This window comes from Tenrec ecaudatus, chromosome 5, assembly GCF_050624435.1.
Source record: "Tenrec ecaudatus isolate mTenEca1 chromosome 5, mTenEca1.hap1, whole genome shotgun sequence".
NCBI lineage: Eukaryota > Metazoa > Chordata > Mammalia > Afrosoricida > Tenrecidae > Tenrec > Tenrec ecaudatus.
In genome coordinates, this window is record NC_134534.1 from 103,090,284 (window position 1) to 103,111,101 (window position 20,818).

The following is a 20,818-nucleotide window of genomic DNA, read 5'->3' on the forward strand; positions in this document are numbered from 1 at the left end:
GGATTTTGTCTTACTTGAATCCACAATCATGGAAGCAAGAGATCAAAAGAGATGTTACATTAGATAAATAGGCTGCACAAGACCTCTTTAAAAAAATCATTTTACTGGGGGCTCGTACAACTCTTAACATAACCCATACATCTATTCATTGTGGCAAGATCTCTTCAGTGTATTAAAGAGCAAGGAAGTTTTTTTGAGAACTGAGGTGAGCCTGACCCAAACCATGGTATTCTGCATTGCATCACGTGCATGTGAAAGTAAAACATTGTATACGGAAGACCACAGAAGCATTGCGATGCTAGAGAACAACATCGAAAGTGTTGTTAAAGGACAAACAGATCTGTGTTGAAAGGAGTAAGACCAGAGTGCACCTTAGAGGCAAGGATAGTAAGACTTCATCTTACATACTTTGGACGTATTGTCAGGAGAAACCAGTCCCTGGAGAAGGACATCGTGTTTGGTAAAGGGGAGGAGCCATGAAAAAGAGCGAGGCCTTTGTCAAGCTGTATTGACCCAGTGGGATTGGCATCAATGGGCTCAGCCATAGGAACAGTTGTGAGGATGGCAGGAACAGCAGTGTTTCCTTCTGTCATGCACAGGGGTCGTTATGGGTTGGAACAGACCTGATGGCACAACACATTTTATTTGCATGATCCCACCCAATCATTTGGCTATAAAGAAGTGGGTAGAAGAGCCATATTAAAACATTTCACTCCTCCTTCTGCCATGAGTTGGACAGAGGCCAGCCACCTTGCACCATGTTGAAGTTAAGCCAGACTACTCAGGACCTGAAGAAGCCGGAGTATGGTGGGGTGATCTGGATCATTGTGTGGGTAGGCCAGGTCACGGCCAGTCCCCAACCAGTTCTGCAAGGAATTCAAAGAGAAAATGAAAAATATCAAAGAAGGTATTCCTCTGCCTACCAAGACTTTGTGAAGCCTGACAGGACACTTGAATTCAAGATTGGCCAACCCACTGTTTCCTACTTTCTGTGGACCGCTGCTGGGCTGGAGAAGGGGGTCCAGGAATACAGGCAAAGAGGCATTCAGGCCTGGCGGCCTTGAAGCACTTAAATGAGATCCCCCAGTCAAACCTCAGGCTGTTGCCTTCGCCCCACAGGATGCGCCCCTGTCCTCCACTGTCCGGTCCTCACTGGCTCTGCTCATTCTCGGTTGAAGGACCTCAGTTAGGAGGAGCTGGCAGCTTTCCAGAAGAAGCGAGCTGTGTTCCTGGATGCTCAGAAAGAGGCAAACTTGGCAGTCCAGGCAGAAACTGCCAAGAAGTGACCCTGTCCTCCACAACCCGACTCTTGGAAGGGAACCAGTGGGCAGGGGGCTGGAAAAAAGGCTGTGCCAAACTTCAGGAGGGAGGTGGTCCTGACTACTAGTTCCCTGGCTTTAAATATGCATTGTTACACCCATGGATGGATTGAGGGACCGAACCTAAATAAATGTCTTTTGTTAACACCCTGCTCCGCAACAAAAAAAGAGGAATCTTCACTTCATATATAGTAAAAACTGGGCGGGCCAGAACTTGATGGGCTGCCTTATTTTTCAAGTGTCACTAGCCCCCCACTTTTTGTAGGGGCAATGCAGTCTTGTTCCTTCCCTACTGCTCCTTTCTGTGGATCTAGTTTTCCTGCACTTGAGTTTTCCCTCCCTGCGGGCTTCTGCCTTACCCAGGTTCTGGTGTCACAGGGTTTACTGTACACATTTCTCCAGGAAAAAAATTAGTCACTACAGGACAAGGCATGGCATCAACTCCACATGAGGTGAAGTGTCTTTCTTTTTTGTTCTTGTCATTAGAACAACTCAGCAAAACTCAATTTGTAGTTAGCCGACATTGTTTTTCATCCAAAAATGAATAGCAACTTGATGGGCAAAAGCGGGAGAAGAATGCTTGTATCTTTGATCTTCTTAACAATCTCATACAAACCAACTACTAAGTTCATATTTTTTTAAAGTTACTGAAATGTTCAGAATAAACTTGAATGTTTTTATTATGGTTGCTTTTCCTTTTCATATTTTTTTTAAAAGAGGGCGCTTTTTCTTCTTTGAGATTAAAGTTGACTCTTGAAGAATTCAGGGATTAGGAGTATTGACTATAGTGCATTTGAAAATCTGAATAAAATGTGACTCCCCAAAACTTTAACTCCCAATAGCTTTCTGTTGACTGGAAGCCTAACAAAAACAGAAAAATCTATGAACACGTATTCTATATGCCAGATGCACTAGATCCCGTACCTGCATAAAAGCTATTGGACCGTGCATGATACATCAGTAACGGATAGGTGTAGGTGTGCTGACAAGAGGGTATAGTTGATTACTTGATGTACTACCTGCCCTGAAGACCTCTCGCCTGGGACCCCGTGTGTGTCAAAGTAGAATTGTGCTCCCTAAGGTTAAAATGGTTGATTTTTTTCAAAGTACGAGGGGACTTGATAAAGTTTGTGAGAAATGGAATTAAAAGATAAAGATAATGGAATTTCTCCCACAAATTTCTGGAAGCCCCATTTGTAGATTCCCAAGCCTTTCTTCTGCGGTACCCCTAATTGGACTTGACCGTGCAACATTTTGGTTAGCAGGCCAACACATTAACCCTGGGGCCCCTTACTTGGTTTAATAGACTTTGAATTACCGTCCTAGTTGGCACGCTTCGTGACAGAAGACAAACCAGTTATACTTTCCACAGGTGGCTTTTTATTTTTGGCCATTGACATTGACCTCTGGCATTTGGGCCTGTTGCTGGCAGGTTTGTGGTTGCTTAGGGATGTGACTAGGGGATTTTCTTTTGGGGTTTCCATCACCACCCTCTCCCTTAACCATTCATGTAGCATCTTTGGGGCAAGGTTCAAGACAGAGAAGAGGGCCATGGGGTCACACCCACTAGCTGCCTGCTCGGCTTTTCTGTACACAGGTGAGATACTCCTGCACGTCGTCTGGAGATCCCAGGATGAGAGGGACTCTCTGGTGAATGGCCTCAGGCTTCACATCCAGCACTGGCTGTGTGCCCGTGGTCGCTAAGCCTCCAGCCTGCTCAATGATGTAGGCCACTGGATTGCACTCATACAGGAGTCTGAGCTGTGGAGAGAGAAACGGGGATGCACGGACCAGCTTTGCAAGTGGCTCTAAGTTCCAAGCCATGCTTCTAAAGCTGAGGAGGGCTCCCAGCCCCTGATTCACTTCCTTAGCATGGCTGTGCTGATACATCTCTCGGGCATGGGCCACCTGAGTCCAAGACACAGGGCAGACAAGAATGGGTGTTGCTCATCACACATTCCTCTGGAGTCACCTGGAGCCAGGTGGCTATGACCTGATTCTATCTGCCTTGTGCTCTTTCGGCTTCTGGGGAACCTCCCTCTTGTCTTGGAAATAGGAGAATCATGAACCTCTTGCTCATTAGTTCAGCTATGAAGCAACTGATTCTGCAGATCTATCTAAGATATTAAAATGAAAAAACAGCAGCCATCAAGTTGATTCTGACTCATGCTGACACTAAAAGATGCACTCACCCTCACCTTCTGACTCTTAGAAGAGGGAGCAGAAAAGCCCCAGCACATGTAGGTCCCCTTAAATCAGCTCTGTTTGTCCCTGACCATCTAAGCGAGGGACACTCAGAACTATATGGTCTGGGGCAGCCCAGTAGTTCTCTGAGGGACCCAAAACTCAACAGCAGGCAAACCTGTAAGAAAGAAAGAAAGAAACAAACAAAACACAGCTGTCCTTGAATTGGCTCTGACCCATGGTGAGCTCCAGTGTACCCGAGCAGAACTGGACTTCATGGGGATTAGCATGGCCGGTCCTTTGGAAGTAGATTGCCAGATCTACCAAGGTATCTTAAGGTGGACTTGAGCCTTTTAGTTAGCTTCCTAGTGTGTTTGCCACTGGTACCCCCATAGAGATGGATGAGCAAGGCAGAACTTTGCTCTTTTCTTGCCCTGGGACTGATAAGGATTTAAGGTCCCAGGTGATAGATATATCTCAGATAGAAACCCGTTTGCTTTTGTTTTCACCATATCTTATCAGGGATTTGCTTTTAAATCTCAGTTTTCAGAGAAGTCACATCAAACTTCTCAGGATCCATATCACTTTACTCTGACTATCACTGCCTTTCCTGTAGTAAACCCACGTTAAAACCCAAACAGCCAGGTCTTCTGGGACCTCTGCCTCCAAGTCTCTAACTTGTTTTTCTGCAATAAAAATGGACACTGCTATTTGGAGACAAGCAGAGCATAATCAGGAGAACTCAAGGGAATCTGTGTGTACACACCCACAAGCACTTAGGGCAGAGCACACATTCATGAGTGCACAGGGAGCGGTCACAGGAGGCAGGAGCACTAAGGCGTGGAGAAGAGCCGGATGGCACTTTCACTGCATGGCTGGCTTCAGTGTCATCCACAGAAATGTAGATGTTCAGTTACACTTGCCTGCCGGGAACGCTTACGTAATTGTATGCGAATCGTTTCTGACTCATTTACAACCATTTAAGGAGTTGCTCTTAATATCCTCCCCACTGGAATAGAGTAGGTGGCAAAAGTGGACTATTAAGGAATTTCTACCTCTTTGATTTGCAATCGCTTTGTAATATTCCCCAGGACATGGCTTCCTCTTTGTACTTCTTGGGCAGACTTCTCTGTGATGCTTAGCTCAAGAGGCTAATTAATATGTATGAGTGAAACACACAACACAACAGCACTCAAGAACAGCAACAAGGTGCATGAACAACAGCACTCATTCCCCTAAAGAGGGATGCCTACTATGCTAAACAGGGTGCTAACATCCTCTCTCTGGCGACTGTCCATGCTGGATCTCTTAATGCGCCACACTGAGAGATGAAGCCACCTATGGTAGAGAAAGTGGTTGGAATTTTTTCCCTTAATTTGGCTACTGACATAATTTCTGTGACTGGCTGAAAATCAGACACATTTCCAAGGACAGTCCCATCCACGATGGAAGGCTAGTGAGCGTTCCATGGATGGGACTGCTTGTCCTCCTGCTGGCCCTGCTCGTGGCACCCCATGAGGTCCCTGTAGACCAATGCTTCACGGGGTTTTCAGTGGCTGAGTTTTCCACACGCAGATTGCCAAACCTTTCCTCCGAGGGTGGAATTGAGCTTCCACCATTTCAGTGAGCCGCTGAGCACATTGCTTTCCCAGGGATTTCTCCCCTTTTCATAATATAAATATTTTCAGTTTGGTATCATAAAGCTGCAGTAACATCTTTCTGGAGATGCCTTTCCAGAAAGCGTGAATGAGTTCAGAACCTGAGCTCTAATTCTGGGTGTGTGGACTTCAGTCAGAGGGTCTTTCAGGGCCTCTGAAAACATAGGTACAGTGCGTACGTTTGCATGCATTTTCTTCCTGGAAAGTAGGCCCATGAGTTTCATTCGAGTGCCAAGATGATCCAAAACAAGGTGGTGCTAGAGCTAGGAGCCTGACCCAGCCTGTGGCGGTGGCAGTTACTCAGCTAACTGGTACTGAAGTGACGGGACCGAAGAAGTGAAGGCAAGTGAAAAGCACCGGTGACAACAATGCCACATGGGCTGTCCTCCAGACCTCTTACCCCAGTGGCAAAATTCACGAGTGGGAAATCGGTCCATTCACAGATGAAAGCCCAAGGGGGTGGGGCAGCAATTAACGAAGGGATTAGGAGAAAGGAAACTCCATTTGGCTCACGGGCCGGATACTCAGTTCATGAATAGCGGGACTTACCTTGCCCTTCGGACTCTTCTGGTTGGCTGGGTACAGGAAGATCCCGCCGTAGACCAGGGTGCGGTGAACATCGGCCACCATGGAGCCCACGTACCTGGCCCCATAAGGAGCGCTGCCATCCTAGAACACAGAAGGGAGGAGACCAGGTCACGCGGGCTTGGCCAGCACAGGTCCTTGGTGCTGCCGCTGTCGTTCTGGACCTCCACCCTCTAGCTTCAGAGTGAAAGCATTTTGTAAGTGAGCATTTCATTCACGAAAAATCCCCAAACATAACCGAGGATGTATATAGAACATAACCAAATATATAGTGATAGATTATAAACAGAGATAAATATAGAATGACTTCAAATAAAAGACAACATCCTGGTAGCTAATATTAAGAGAGAAGCTGGCCCTAAAAAGGGAATTAGGAAGGTGAGTGGACCTCAGATTGCTACAAAATCCTAGACCCCGCTCTTAATCAGGAGAAAACTGTGAGGCCTGGTGCAGGGCGGGCAGCGTTTCCTTCTGTTGTACACCTTGCAGCTCGATGGTGCCTCACCACCACCACCACGTCAAAATGAGAAGCTCTTGCTCCGCCCCCATCTCCCATTTGGTCTAGAATTCCTCAGAAAGCAGTTCCTCTATCTCTCTACCCCTTCCCGGAAGGGTTCTGCGCTCTAATTTATACCGTGTCCAAATGGAAGCTCTGACATCCTCAAGGATCTGAAATTGTGTTCCGTATGAACCAGTTTTTAGTTTGGGGAACAAACAGACACTTCCAGGGACAAAATGAGGGCTTTAGGGTGTATGGGGTAGGATTTTCCAGCAAAACTCTCACAGGACAGCCCCTACAGCCTTGTCTTGATGGAAAAAAGTTCTCAGCACAATTTTACTGCCTATCGATGCAGCTTTCAATTTCCTTCAAACTTCCCCATAATAAGCCCACATAACTATTCTATATCCTTCCTGAAAATCTATTAAGATCACCCCGTTAGAATTTTAAAATAAAAATCAGAATCTAGAAAAAGAGTTGATCTCTCTGACATGCGTTTAGCTGGGCTGGCAGATCACCCCGAGAGCTACTGTTTGGATTGGACTTCTTCTCACAGACACTCTGCCAAAACCAAGACAAGTGTATTCCTGAGCGAGTTCATCTGCAGGCATCCACTGGTCTCGGGGACATGCCTAAACACCTGGGGTTTGCACTAAGCCCAGCAGGTGTGAGCTGGAGCTTCAGCGGCAGTATGTCTGTGCTTCTCCTCGGCTGTGCCAGCAATCGTTTGGAACCTTCTCGCAGCTCCTTCCTGGATGCATAGTCCTCTCTTTAGCTTTATGCAAAGGAGCCTTCCTTGAACAATTACAACCGTCACACTTTCTAGAAGTAATACTTAGCCACTAACAAAACTGTAGATGGTTTTAGGTATCATTTCAAGAAATAAGACAATTTATTTCTCATCCTGGCTTCCATTAGTCATGTGATGAAAATACTTGTTCAGTGAGAAATCAGTCATGGGTCATGGTTCTCCTTAAAATAGGTCATAACAGATAAGACACAAAGATATATTAAATGACTCCTTTATGCAATTCCCCCTCCCCCTTTGTGACTCATGTGTGATTTCTATGTTTACTAATTCTCCGATGGTGTGAGAAAACTTTTCAGTGCAGTCACGACCATTTTGTCTCCAACACAACATGGGATTAACTCAGTCTGGTACAAATGATCACTAACAAGTGTAGACACGTTTAAGAATACTTACCTTGAGGGAGATGAACAACAGAAATGTGTGTGAAGGGAGATAACAGATGGTGTAAGACAGGAAAACAATAATAATTTATCATTTATCAAGGTTCACAAGGACGGGAGGAGGGGGAGAAAGGGGGCAAAAGGGGGCTGATATCAAGGGCTCAAGTAGAAAGAAAATTTCTAGGAAATGATGATGGCAGCATATGTACAAATGTGCTTGATATAATTGATGTGTGGATTGTTATAAGAGCTCTAGGAACCCCCAGTAAAGTGATTTATGAAATAACAAACAGAGGAATACTTACTTTGTTTGGCAAAAGACTACAATGATTCATGATTCAATCAATTCCAATTAGATCAAAGATGACAAATTGGCGGATGCCGGAGGGGGGTGGGATGTTTGGGAATTGTGTTGTTTTGTCTTTTTAGTTAATTACCAATGTTCCATAGTTGGGAAATTTCTCATAACCATCCCACGTTTAAAAGAGTAGGTAACTTAGGTCTGTATGTGCCCTGTGAGGGCTCGCCACTAAAATGCTCTCAAATCCTCCGGGTTGCCCTGGAAACTGTCCATCTTTGTAGGCATGGAGTCAGTCACACCTGATTTGGATATTTCCCCAGTGCCCTGATGATGTAATGGATCAGGATTTCTACTCCAGTAAAGATTTACAGCCTCGGAAACCCACAGGGGCAGTTTTGTTTTGTCCTGCAGGGTCATAGTAAATTGAAACCTACTTGATGGCAGTGGGCTTGGTTTGCATTTTTATCCACATATCCTCCTCTAGGAGGAGCTGAAAATGGAAGGAATTGACTATTAGAGACTTACAAAGAAGAATTTACCCAACAAGAGACTGAAGAACACAAAGAAGAGCTAAGCAGACACCAGGTAGTTTTGAACCTGAATATGATCACGTGGGGGGAAAAAATCAATGAGATACAAAATGTCCCTGGGAAAAAATCAACGAGATACAATTTGTGCCTGCTGTAGGTCAAATGACGTTCTCTCCCTGTGAAAAGAAGCGCTATGTCATAGTAGGGATCAGTTGGGCTGCTAACCACAAAGTCAGTGGTTCGAACCTGCGAGCCACTCTTTGGGAGAAGGGTGAGGCTTTCTACCCTTGTAACTATTTAGAGCCTTGGGATTCCTAGGGAGCTGTTCTATGACACCTCACAGGGTCACTGTGAATAGAAATGGACCCCATCGCAGTGGGTTTTTTAGTTCTGAAACCTATGAATGTTTCAAAAGAGAACTTTTATCATGGTAATGAGGTTATGCCAGTATGGAATAGATCCTAAACTTGACCATGTCTGAATTGTGAAAAGACCAGACTAGCCATGGAGACTCACACAAGGGAGAAGACAGATGCCCAGTGGTGAGAGTGGTGATATAGGGAGGGTCGAGGAAGGGTGGGGTAGAAAGGGAGAATCGAGGACAGGAATCTCCATATAACCTACTCCCTGGGGGATGGATGTAGGAGGTCTGCTGGTTAAGGTGTTTATTGATGGGTGACTAATTAGTCTCCTGTGCCTCTGTTTACCTTGCAGCTAAAATCATTGAGAGATAACTCAGTTATTTATGACCCCTTTATGGCTCTCTGGAACCCTGCATGTCATTGTGCTTATCTTAGAATATCGTGCTGTTATAAGTCAAGTGTTTAGACAATGTGCCTAGTTAAGTAATGTTTACATAGCTAAAAAGGTTCAAAATGTTTTTAAAAATTAGTGCTTTGATGTTTACTTTGTAATCATTCCCTTGTAAGAAAAGTATAAAAACCTGGGGCAGGGAATGTATGGATGTGCTTCATACAATTGATGTATGTATATGTATGGATTGTGATAAGAGTTGTATGAGTCCCTAATAAAATGTAAAAAAAGAAAAGAAGAGGAAAAAAAAGAAAATGATTAGGGAAAAGAATGTACAGATATGTTTTATACAATTGATGTATGTATATGTATGGACTGTGATAAGAGTTATATGAGCCCCTAATAAATTGTTTAAAAAGAAAAAAGAAAAGTATAAAAACCAAGCTTCGAATATACTCAGTACTTCAATCCATCAAACTGTTGTCCTCCCAGTCCCATACTTTGTACATATCTCTTTCTTTTCCTTTCATCCGCACGCCTAATTTAGGACCCAGCTTGATGCGGAATAGCTGGTCTAATCACCCGCAGATGGACAACAGAAATGTGGGTGAAGGGAGACGTCGGAAAGGGCAAGATATGACAAAATAATGATTCGTAAATTATCAAGGGTTCATGAGGGAGGGGGGAATGGGGAGGGAGGGGGGAAATGAGAAGCTGGTGTCAGGGGCTTAAGTGGAGAGCAAATGTTTTGAGAATGATGAGGGTAACGAATGCACAAAGGTGCTTTACACAATTGATGTATGTATGGCTTGTGATAAGAGTTGTACAAGCCCCCAATAAAATGATTTTTTTAAAGTAACAACAGGTAAATAAATAAATATAGGATTCTGGGAAGATGGCTGACCAAGGGACCCACATACTCTGAGAGCTCTTTCGAACAAAGAGGGTTTGGTGTCCAGGTAGCCGAGTGGTAGGAGTCTGGTGAGTGAAATATCCCCCAAGGACAGCACCCCAGCCCCACTCCATGCATTTGTCCTGAGCAGGGGCCTGGGCAATACAGGACCCGATTCGTGGGATATCTCCGGTCACTAGGCTGCCGCCATTACAGCTGCTACTAGCTTCAGCCCCACCTCATCCCCAGACAGGGACCCCGAGCCCAGAGTCACTTGCCTGCCCTGCCGAGACACACGCAGCGGTTGCTGTACCCCATACAGCAGCTGCCCACTCTTGGGACGTCACTAGGAGAAAAGCTTCCCTTTTCCAGGGTTCCCTTCTCCCCACATGGCAGCGATCTGCCCTTGGACCCACGTCCCTCTCTCCATTCATCCAAGGTCTGGGTAACTGACCTGCAGGCCATCGAGGGCTGCCTGGAGACTCCCATGGGGGACCATCCACCCCACTGCTGCCTGGGACCTGTGCACCGACACTCCGGTTGCCGGCCACCCACCCAATCAGCTTAGCGCCGGCTCCACTCCTGGCCAGGAACCTGCCCTGTGCACTTCCTGCCGGCCCGCACCTACCCCCACCCTGCGTTTCTGCCGGAGCCACTGCAGGCTGGCCTGCAGAGACCTGTAGCCATGGCGGGGGCGCTGAGTCTGCCTGCTGAGGGCGCCCCTTCCAGCATCTACAGCACCAGGCACAACAGTGGGTGCCCCTGGCTACTGGGAGCATGAGCGACAGGGTTCTGCACTCCTGTGGGAGGGCAATGCCACGCTGCGGGGGTTCCAGTGCCCCGCAGCTCTGAGCTCTGAGCCTGGGTGGAGGACAAGCGCCATTGCCTGCAGTTTCCCACTAGAGCTGCCACTATCTGATCCAGCTTGGACCACATCACTGGGAAGCCTGCCCTTGCCACTCACAGGGCTAGCGGATTAAGCAGTAAACGTCTCCGCCTTCTGGGATGCCTGGGACACGGCTTTGCAGTCCCTGCAGGGCCGTCTATATGCTCCAGCCAGCTCTCAACACCGAGGGAGAATGGAGCAACATCTTCCAAAAACTGAAAGATAAAAATGCCTACCCCAGAATCCTGAACCCTACCAAGTTATCCATTAAGATAGATGGTGAGATAAGGGTCTTCCAGGACAAGGAAAGACTCAAAGAATATGCTGCAAGTCACCCGACCCTGCGGAAATTACTGGCTGTCTCTCTATGATCAGAGGATCAATCTCGACCAAGAACAAACAGGAGACCACCATATAGCCTATCTCCATCTAGAAGGCAACATGTCAGCAACAATTACCAGGACAACAGGGTCTCAGATGAATAGGGACAAGATAGAAATTATCCACTCAAACACAGCACACTGATATGAAGCGAGATAGGTAAAGGCCCAAAACACAAAACAGGGTATAACAATTATGAATCCACAGACAGTGATAATAACTCTGAAATGCAATGGTCAATTCATACTTTAAAAAGGAAAGGCTTGAGGAGGGTTCAGAAAAAATAATCCATCAATTTGTTGCCTGCAAGAGACACAACTTAAGCGCACAGACAAGAATATGCTAAGAATAAAGGGTTGGCAGAAAGTTTACCAATCAAATGGTCACTCCAAAAAGGCAGGGTTGGCTATCTTAATCTCCGACAAAATGGACCTCAAGATCCAAACCATAAAAAGAGACAAAGAGGGACACTACATAATGCTCAAAGGTTCAGTAAACCAGGAAGCACTTAGCACATTGAATATTTACACTCCTAATGATGGTGCGGCGAATTTCCTCAAACTATTAAAAATATGAGAAAAGAAATCACGAAATCAACAATCATAGTAGGTGACTGTAACACTCCACTAACAGAGAAAAACAGATCACTGGGAAAGAAGCTCAGCAAAGAGGCCAGAGAGCTAAAGAATGTAATTAGGCAACAGGGCCTGATAGACATCTACAGGGCTTTCCATCCAAAAGCAAAGGGTTTCACATGCTTTTCAAATCCACATGGATCTTTTTCAAAAACAGACCACATGCTGGGACACAAGTCCAGCCTGAGTAAATTCAAACACATAGGTATTATCCAGACATCTGTTTCAGATCACCATACCATAAAGCTGGAGATTAATAAGAGGATGTCCAAAAATCCCAGGGAAACCAATTGGAAAATGAATAATGATTTCCTGCGACATGAATGGGTACAGTCGGAGATCAGACAGGATATTAGGAAGTTTCTAGAAACTAACGAGAACGAGCATACAATGTATCAAAACTTATGGGACACTGCAAAGGCAGTTATCAGAGGTAGCTTGATATCATTAAATGTATACATTAAGAAAGAAGAAAGGTATATGACAAATACATTAACACAAAACCTCCAACAACTAGAACAGAGTCAGCAGAACAACTGCTCCAATAGCAAGAGAAAAGAAATAATAAAAATCAGGGTGGAGTTATACCAGTGGGAAGAAAAGAGAACAATGCAAAAGATAAACACAGGTAAAAGCTCATTCTATAAGAGAATTAACAAAATTGACCATCCTCTGGCAAAGCTTACCAAAGATAGAAAGGAGAAAACATCAATAGCCAAGATGAGGGATGTGTTAGACACAATAACAACAGATCTCAATGAGATTAAAAGGATAATCACAAATTCTATGAAGGTTAGTATTCTAATGAATTCAGAAACCTGGAATACATGGATAGATATTTGGAAAAACAGTTTCTCCCTAGATTATCCCAGACAGAGATCAAGAACCTCAACAAACCCAAAGAGAAAGAAGAAATAGACAGGGTTATAAAAAACATACCAAGGAAAAAGGCCCCAGGACCAGATGGTTACACAGCAGAATTCTACCAAGCATTCAGGGAAGAGTTGACACCAATCCTCCACAAAGGATTCCATAACATAGAAGAGGACAGCAAACTCTCAAACTCATTTTACGAAGCCAGCATTACTTTGATACCCAAACAGGGCAAAGACCCTACAGGTATAGAGAATTACAGACCAATATCTCTAAAGAACAATGATGCAAATATCCTTAAAAAAATATTGGCCAATAGAATACAAAAGTATATAAAACACAACCAGGTAGGATTCATCCCAGGGATGCAGAGATGGTTTAACATCAGAAAATCCATCAATATCATACATCACATCGGGAAGAAAAGGGATAAAAATCATGTCATCATATCCATAGATGCAGAAAAAGCATTTGACAACATCCAGCACCCATTCCTAATCAAGACACTCATGAAGATAGGATTGGAAGGTAAGTTTCTCAAGCTTATACAAGCTATCTATGAAAGACCAATGGCCAACATCATAGTCAATGGAGAAAAGACAAGAACAATCCAACTAAAAAAGGGTACAAGACAAGGATGTCCCCACTTCTATTCAATATCTTTGTGGAGGTTCTGGCTAACAACATAAGACATCAGAAGGACATCAAAGGAATCCAAATAGGAGAGGAGGAGGTGAAACTATTGCTATTTGCAGATGACATGATCCTGTACATTGAAAACCCCCAAAAGCTCCACAGCTGCAGTACTTACAGTGATAAAGGAATATGGAAGAGTAGCAGGATAGAAGATCAATAAACAGAAGTCGGTAGGTTTTCCATACACACATCGAAGAGGGGATTAAGAGATAAGTACCCTTCACAGTAGCTAAGAACAAACTGAAATACCTAGGAATATATTTAACAAAAAATATAAAAACCTATATAAGGAAAACTATAAAACCCTACTACAGGAAACCAAAAACGACCTCCACAAATGGAAGAGCATTCCCTGCTCATGGATTGGAAGGCTCAACATAGTAAAGATGACAGTCCTACCTATAGCGCTTTACAAGTTCAATGCTATACCAATTCAAATATCATCAATCTTCTTCAAAGAATTGGAAAAACTGACCACCAATTTCATATGGAGAGGGAGCAAACCCAAAATTAGCAGAGAACTCCTCAAGAAGAAGGACACAGTTGGAGGACTCGCCTTACCCATTTTTAATGCCTATTACACAGCTACAGTGGTTAAAACAGTGTGGTACTGGCACAATGATAGACACTCGGATCACTGGAAAAGAATAGAAAGCCCAAGAGTAAAATCATCAGCATATACAAAACTGATCTTTGACAAGTGTCCCAAAACCTTCAAGTGGGAAGCGGATGCCCTTTTTAACAAGTGGTGCTGGAAACAATGGATATCCACATGTAGAATGATGAAACAAGATGTTCACCTCACCCCATGCACAAGAATAAACTCAAGGTGGATCAGAGACCTAGAAGTTAAACCCCAAGCCAACAGGACCATCAAGGAGGGAATTGGGACTAACCTCAGAGCACTGGCCCAGGGAGCTCATAGGCTCACTGCAACAGGGTAGGGTACACTCACAGGTGAACTGAAAATTGACAATTGGGATCTAATAAGAATAAAGCACCTGTGCACCTCGAAAGACTTCACCAAGAGGGTGACAAGACAACCCACAGACTGTGAGAAGATTTTTAGTAGTGACACATCAGACAAAGAGCTCATTACTAACATCTACAACACCATCATGACCTACAAAAAGAGAAAAACAGTTGAGCCCCTAAGGAAGTGGGCAAAAGAACTGAAAAGAACTTTCACTAGGAAGGAGATCCATATGGCCAATAAGCATATGAGAAAGTGTTCCAGGTCCTTAGCCATAAGAGAAATGCAAATCAAAACAACCATGAGATACCACCTAACACCCCTGAGGCTAGCCCAAATCAGCAAATCACAGAGCAACAAGTGTTGGAGGGGCTGTAGTGAAGTAGGAACCCTCCTCCACTGCTGGTGGTCATGCAGATTTGTACAGTCACTGTGGAAAGCAATCTGGAGATACTTAAAGAAAATGGAAATTGATCTACCTTCTGACCTAGCCATCCCCCCACTGGGCATATACCGGTGGAAGAAGCAAATAAAACACGACCAGTCATATGCACTCCAATGTTTATTGCGGCACAATTCACAATCTCAAAGACTTGGAAACAGCCTAAGTTTCTATCGATAGATGAGTGGATTAGTAAACTTTGGCACATACACACAATGGAGTACTCTTCAGCACTGAAAAGCACGTAGGAGCACATGAAACATCAAAGAACAAAAACCATCATTGTGTAATCACCTTCCCCACGTAAATGCTGAAGATGAGTGTGTGCATAAGAAAGTGTGGTGAAGAAGGCTAATGGTGCCTGGCTATTGCGAGATATAGTGTCTGGGGACTTAAAGGCTTGAAAGTAAACAAGAGGCCATATAGCCGAGAAGCAACAAAGCCCACATGGAAGCAGCACACCAACATGTGTGATCAAGGGTTGAGGGGACCAGGTTTCAAGCACCAAAGCCTGGGGGAAAATAAAAATTATATCACCGTGAATGAGAGGAGTGCATGATGGGGACCCAATGCCCATCTGTAGATAACTGGACATCCCTTGCAGAGGGGTAGTAGGGAGGAGATGAGTCACTCAGGGTTCAGTGTAGCAATAATGAAACGCAAAACCTTCCTCTAGTTCTTAAATTCTTCCTCCCCCCCAATTATCATGATCCCAATTCTACCTTGCAAACCTGGTTAGACCAGAGGATGCACAGCAGTACAGTTGGGATCTGGGAACACAGGGAATCTAGGACAGATGAACCTCTCAGCACCAATGGTGAGAGTGGCAATACCAGGAGGGAAGGGAATGTAGAAAGGGGGAACCGATCTCGGGGATCTACATATAACCTCCTCCTTGTGGGATGGGCAACAGGATAGTGGGTGAAGGGAGATGCAGGGCAGTATCAGATAAGATAAAATAATAATTTATAAATTATTAAGGGTTCATAAGGGAGGGGGGAGCAGGGAGGGAGGGGAGGGGAAAAAAGGAAAATGAGCTGATTCCAGGAACCCAAGTGGAAGGCGAATTTTGAGAATGATGAGGGCATCAAATATATAAGGGTGCTTTACTCAATTAATGTATGTATGGATTGTGATAAGAGTTGTATGAGCCCTAATAAAATGATTTATAATAAACAAAGAAATAAGGAAAAAATAACAACAACAACAAAAAAAGAAGACAGATGCCAGGTGAGGATTATCAACAAGACACAGGACTCCAAGTAGCCAAGGAATTCCCAGGGTGAAAACAAGCAACGAATCCAGGTTGGTCAAAAATTTGACTTGGATTTTGAGTCTCTGGATGGAAACAATAATCTGTTCTTTAAAGCCACAACCGTGTGGCATTTGCAATAAAGCAGCATTAGGCCGGTAATGCACACCTGAAGTTACAGACCAGTGAACTTGACAAGTCAAAATCCAAACACCAATACATATGGTCTTTCAGTTTATTATAAAGGAAATACCTCAACCAATGGGTAAGAATGGCTTTCTCTAAAATCTTAACATTCTGTCTGCTGAATTGTCTGGTTCATCTTTCTTTTGCCTTTTCCCCTTGTCCTGTCTCTCCATTAAAGGAAGCAAGCAACCTTCCCTTTCTTTCTGTATTACCTCTAATTAACTGCTCCCTCTTCTCCTTTGCAGTCAAGTTCTCTTGAAAAAACCGTTTTTCCACAGTCTCCATTTCTTCCTCTTGTAATAATTCAAAAAATACACCAAATTTCAGACTTAACAGAAAGAGAAAGCAAGCACTCTCTCATGTCATGTCCCAACCTTGAAACATGTCAAATTCAATAAGTCAATCACAAAAAGACAAAAATTATGTGATCCCACTTACATGAAATTGGCAAATGTACAGAAACCAAAACTATTATGGGTTGTTATGGACTGAATTGTATCAAACAAACAAAAAAATCTGTGCTGTACATCCTGACTCTGTAGTTACAATCCCACTTGGGAATGGGTTGTCTTTGTTATGTTTACATCTTTTGAGAGGAGCAGTGAGAGGAGCAGATGTGAGAGAAGAGAGGTATGAAGCCACATGAAGCTCTCCCAGAAGTAGCAGCTCAGGTGAGAAAAGGACCTTGTTCTTCCTCCAGAGTGAACAGAGAAAGCCTTCCCAACAACCGGAACCCTGAGTCGAGACTCCAGTCTTCTGTGAAAAAATAGATCTCTGTGTGTGAGTCACCCAACTGTTGCCTTTCTGTTAGAGAAACACTAGCTAACTAAGTCGTTTCAGGAGAAAAGTGAAGTCTTTGTTTGAGGGCATTGAATTTCTCTTGATGGTGGCAAATTGTTGAGTTGGCTAACTTTACAATACATTTACAACAATAAAAAGTTTTAAAGACTTGTAGAAAAAATAATGTAAAATAACTTTAGTATTCCTTTTTATCGATTGTGGGTACATAAGGTCACTATGGATCAGAGCCACTGCAATGACATGTAACAAACAACAGTTGATTATGTGCTGAAAGGATAATACTTCACTATGTTTATTTTAAATAATATTAATAATTCAACATTAAGTGAAACAATATCAATATGAATCAAACATTTAAATTAATTTAATATTACTTAAGGTAACACTTTTTTTCTTATTTGAATTACATTTTCTTTGATTAAATAAATACATTGTAATTTACTTAATCCTCTGTTTCCATTGTTTTTTAAAAATCATTTAATTAGGGACCCATACAACTCTTATCACAATCCATACGTACATCAATTGTGTCAAGCACATTTGTACATATGTGTTGACAATATTACTTAAAAGTCAATTTTGCTGGTCTGTTTTTACTTTTGAAAAAATTAACTACTGGAAAAAATTTTTAAATGACCTATGTGGGAACTTCAAAAAGTCAATGTAGACGTTCCATTATCTTTCAATTCTATTTTCCCCCAAACATCTTGAAGACCTCATTTATAGCTTTCACTATACTTCTATTGGACACCATTGATCTAGTTTGTAGATAGCTTAAAATTTTATTTTATGGTGAACCTGTTTGTTTCACAATGAGAAACTACATATATGTCTATCTTTAAACAGAATCTAATCTGCCTATTCTCCGTATAACCCATATGGCATGATCTAATTAACATAACAAAGAAGCCTTCCTTTCAACCACCAACCAAACCAACATTCTAGGGATCAGGACTCCAATACCTATTTGAGGCGGACACTATTATAATGTACTAATGCATTATCATGTGCTAATACTAGTGATTGCATTTATAATATATTTTAACACCTGGTAACATCTCAATTTTCATCTTCTTATCATTTTCTATTAAAAAATAGTTTCCCACACTGGCTATTCTCATTGGTTTATTTTTTAAGATGAACTTTGGAATCCGACTGTCTAGTTCAAAAAAAGTGAACAAAAACCACAGTGGCAATTTTACTCATTTAATTTGTTCATTTAAACCTCATGGACTCTTCCCTTCCATTCTAAAACTAAACTATATTTCTAACTTTGTTTTTTAAGCACTCGCAACAGCAGGAAACTGATGAAGAAAGATCAACCAGGTGGGAGGAAGGTAAACAGAAAACAGAGAGTCACAGAAGGCAGACAAAACAAAAGATTTCAAAACCACAGCTGTGATTAGCAAAGGACAAATGACACACGGGGAGAAAGTTTTCAACAGATTTTCCCACGTGGTCAAGAGCTGTTTCAGTGGGCAAGAGCCCAGCTGCAGAGCCCGGAGGAATGCTGGAGCGTAAAGAGGAAAAAGTATGACTCACATGTGTCGTGCCTGGTTACACTACAGTGTCTGTATAATGAAGACCGGCTCAGTGTTGACTGAATGTATGAGGATAACAAGGCAAGGGCACCTCAGGTACAGGGGATCAAGAAGTTGATGACACTAGTCTCAGTACGTAGGGTGTCTAGGTGTAACTAAGCTCAAGAGAGGAACAAAGAATAAGAGTAATAGGCCATATAAAATACATACGGATAATGTAGAAGAATAAGGAACTATGATGAGGTGTAAGAAATGTGGAAGGTGGGGAGCTATGTTCAGAGAGTAGAATATGAAAGCTTATTATTTCATAAGTAGAGCAACTCAAAGAGTTGATAATACCCAGACCAAAAAGCTCACTGTCCTTTAGTTGATTCTGACTCAACAATCCTAGAGGGCAGAGTAGATCGGCCCCTGTGGATCTCCGAGACTAACTTTTTTACGAGAGTAGAAAGCTTCATTTTTCTCCTGGGGAGTAGCTGGTAGTTTCAGATTGCTGATCTTGTATTAGCAATCCAACATATAACCTGCCAGGACACCGGGGTTCCTGCCTGGAACTAGGTAAATGAATTGAAATGGAGGGGTGCATGTACCTGGAACTAAGAATCTGTCAGAACTAGACACTGAAAAGGATTCCGCACAATCCTGACAATATCTCAAATGCTAGTATAAGTCAGAGTAGAGAGAAATATAGAGAATTTTACATCAATTTCTATCAAAATGTAGCAGGCATACAAACACATACATGAATGACTTCAAAGTTGTCTAAAATATTCTTTTTAAGAAAAGATTATTGTGAAAACCAATTCGTTTTCTATATAACAATTTACATGCACTTTGTTTCATGACACTGGAATCTCCACAACATTACTGTGCCTTTTCCACGACCTTCCTATGTTTACCACTTCCATTTGTCCTTCTTTTCTATTTCTTTTTGCCTTCTGACCTTTATCCCTGAGCAATGTTGCCCTTTTAATTATGTGTGGTTGATTGTTCTAAGGAGTGCATTCATCTGTGTAGGTTTATCACTGGTCTGAAAGTTAATTCACAGGGGTGAGTTCAGGCCCAGCTCTGACAGGTGACTAAGGGCTATAGTCTTTCTTAGAGGGTCCACAAATCTCTACCAAATCAGTAAGTCTGGTCATTCTTGTTTTTATGATTTTGTGTTTTGTTCTATATTTTTCTTACATTCTACACCCACAACCTTCTGTTGTGATCCCTTTTAGAGTGGTCACAGTGGTAGGCAGACACCATCTAATTCTTCTTGGCTCAGGGTCATAGAGGCTGGCTTTCACATGATCTATTAGTCCTTTGGAATAATTGTTCCTTTATGTCTTATATCTTTGATCGTCTTTTCTCTGGATGGACAGAGAACAATAGTTGCACCTTTGTTGGCTGCTCATGAGCTCTGAAGATCCCATTTGCTACTCACTAAAATAGGATGTACTTTTGTCACTGTGGACTAGGGAGGAGAAATTTACCAAGCCCTTTTTGACTAAAAGTGAATGATTGAATTAAACTCAGCTCTTGCTGAATTAAATGGATCTTTTATCTACCTGTATGCTTGGTACTAAATGTTTGCATAGCTGAGTCAATGCAAACTTTGACACGTTCCTGTTATCTATATCAATTGTTAGAAACCCTAAAAACTAAGATATAAATACCCCGATGTTCCAGCCAGGATGCAAAAGAAATACATTCTAAGGAGAAAGATATATAATAAATATTAAATATATGAATATTTATTTTATATAAAATATATTTATATAAAAATATATATTTCTTGGCTGTTCTTTTATTATTTATTTATTAATCATTTTATTGGGGCCATTACAGCTCTAATCACAATCCATACATAAATCCATTGTCAAGCACACTTGTACATGTTGCCATTGTCATTTTCAAAACAATTTCTTTCTACTTGAGCCCTTGGTATCAGCTCATTTCTCCCCTCCCCCATCCTCTCTCCCTCATGAACTCTTGATAATTTATTTTTTTTTAATTTTCATGTCTTACATCCACTACTGTCTCCCTTTACCCACTTTTCTGTCATTTGTCCCCTAAGGAGGGACATGTTGCAACATCTGACTTTTGTATAAAGTCAGCCAAAGAAATATTTTTCCATGACAAAGATATAATAAAGGAAATTGCTTAAAGGGGTGTTGTTGCCCAGACCACAGGTTTTGTTTTAAAAGTGGCTTCAGGGAAATTAGGCCCTAGAACCAAGGTGAGTCTTAACGACT

At 42.6% G+C, this 20,818-nt stretch overlaps 1 protein-coding gene and 1 pseudogene across 1 annotated transcript in view; one reads left to right on the forward strand and one right to left on the reverse strand.

Annotated features, from left to right (window-relative positions):
- Positions 1-758: 758 nt before the first annotated feature.
- On the forward strand, positions 759-1,286 carry LOC142448874 (large ribosomal subunit protein uL11m pseudogene; annotated as a pseudogene).
- Positions 1,287-2,691: 1,405 nt separating this feature from the next.
- FBP2 (fructose-bisphosphatase 2) overlaps positions 2,692-20,818 on the reverse strand; it is a 90,936-nt gene continuing 72,809 nt past the window's right edge. The window contains exons 6-7 of the mRNA XM_075550705.1: positions 5,711-5,830; positions 2,692-3,080 (exon numbers count right to left, since the gene is read on the reverse strand). Coding sequence (XP_075406820.1) covers positions 2,886-3,080; positions 5,711-5,830 — 315 coding nt within the window. The 3' untranslated portion in view covers positions 2,692-2,885. The remainder of the gene's footprint in view (positions 3,081-5,710; positions 5,831-20,818) is intronic.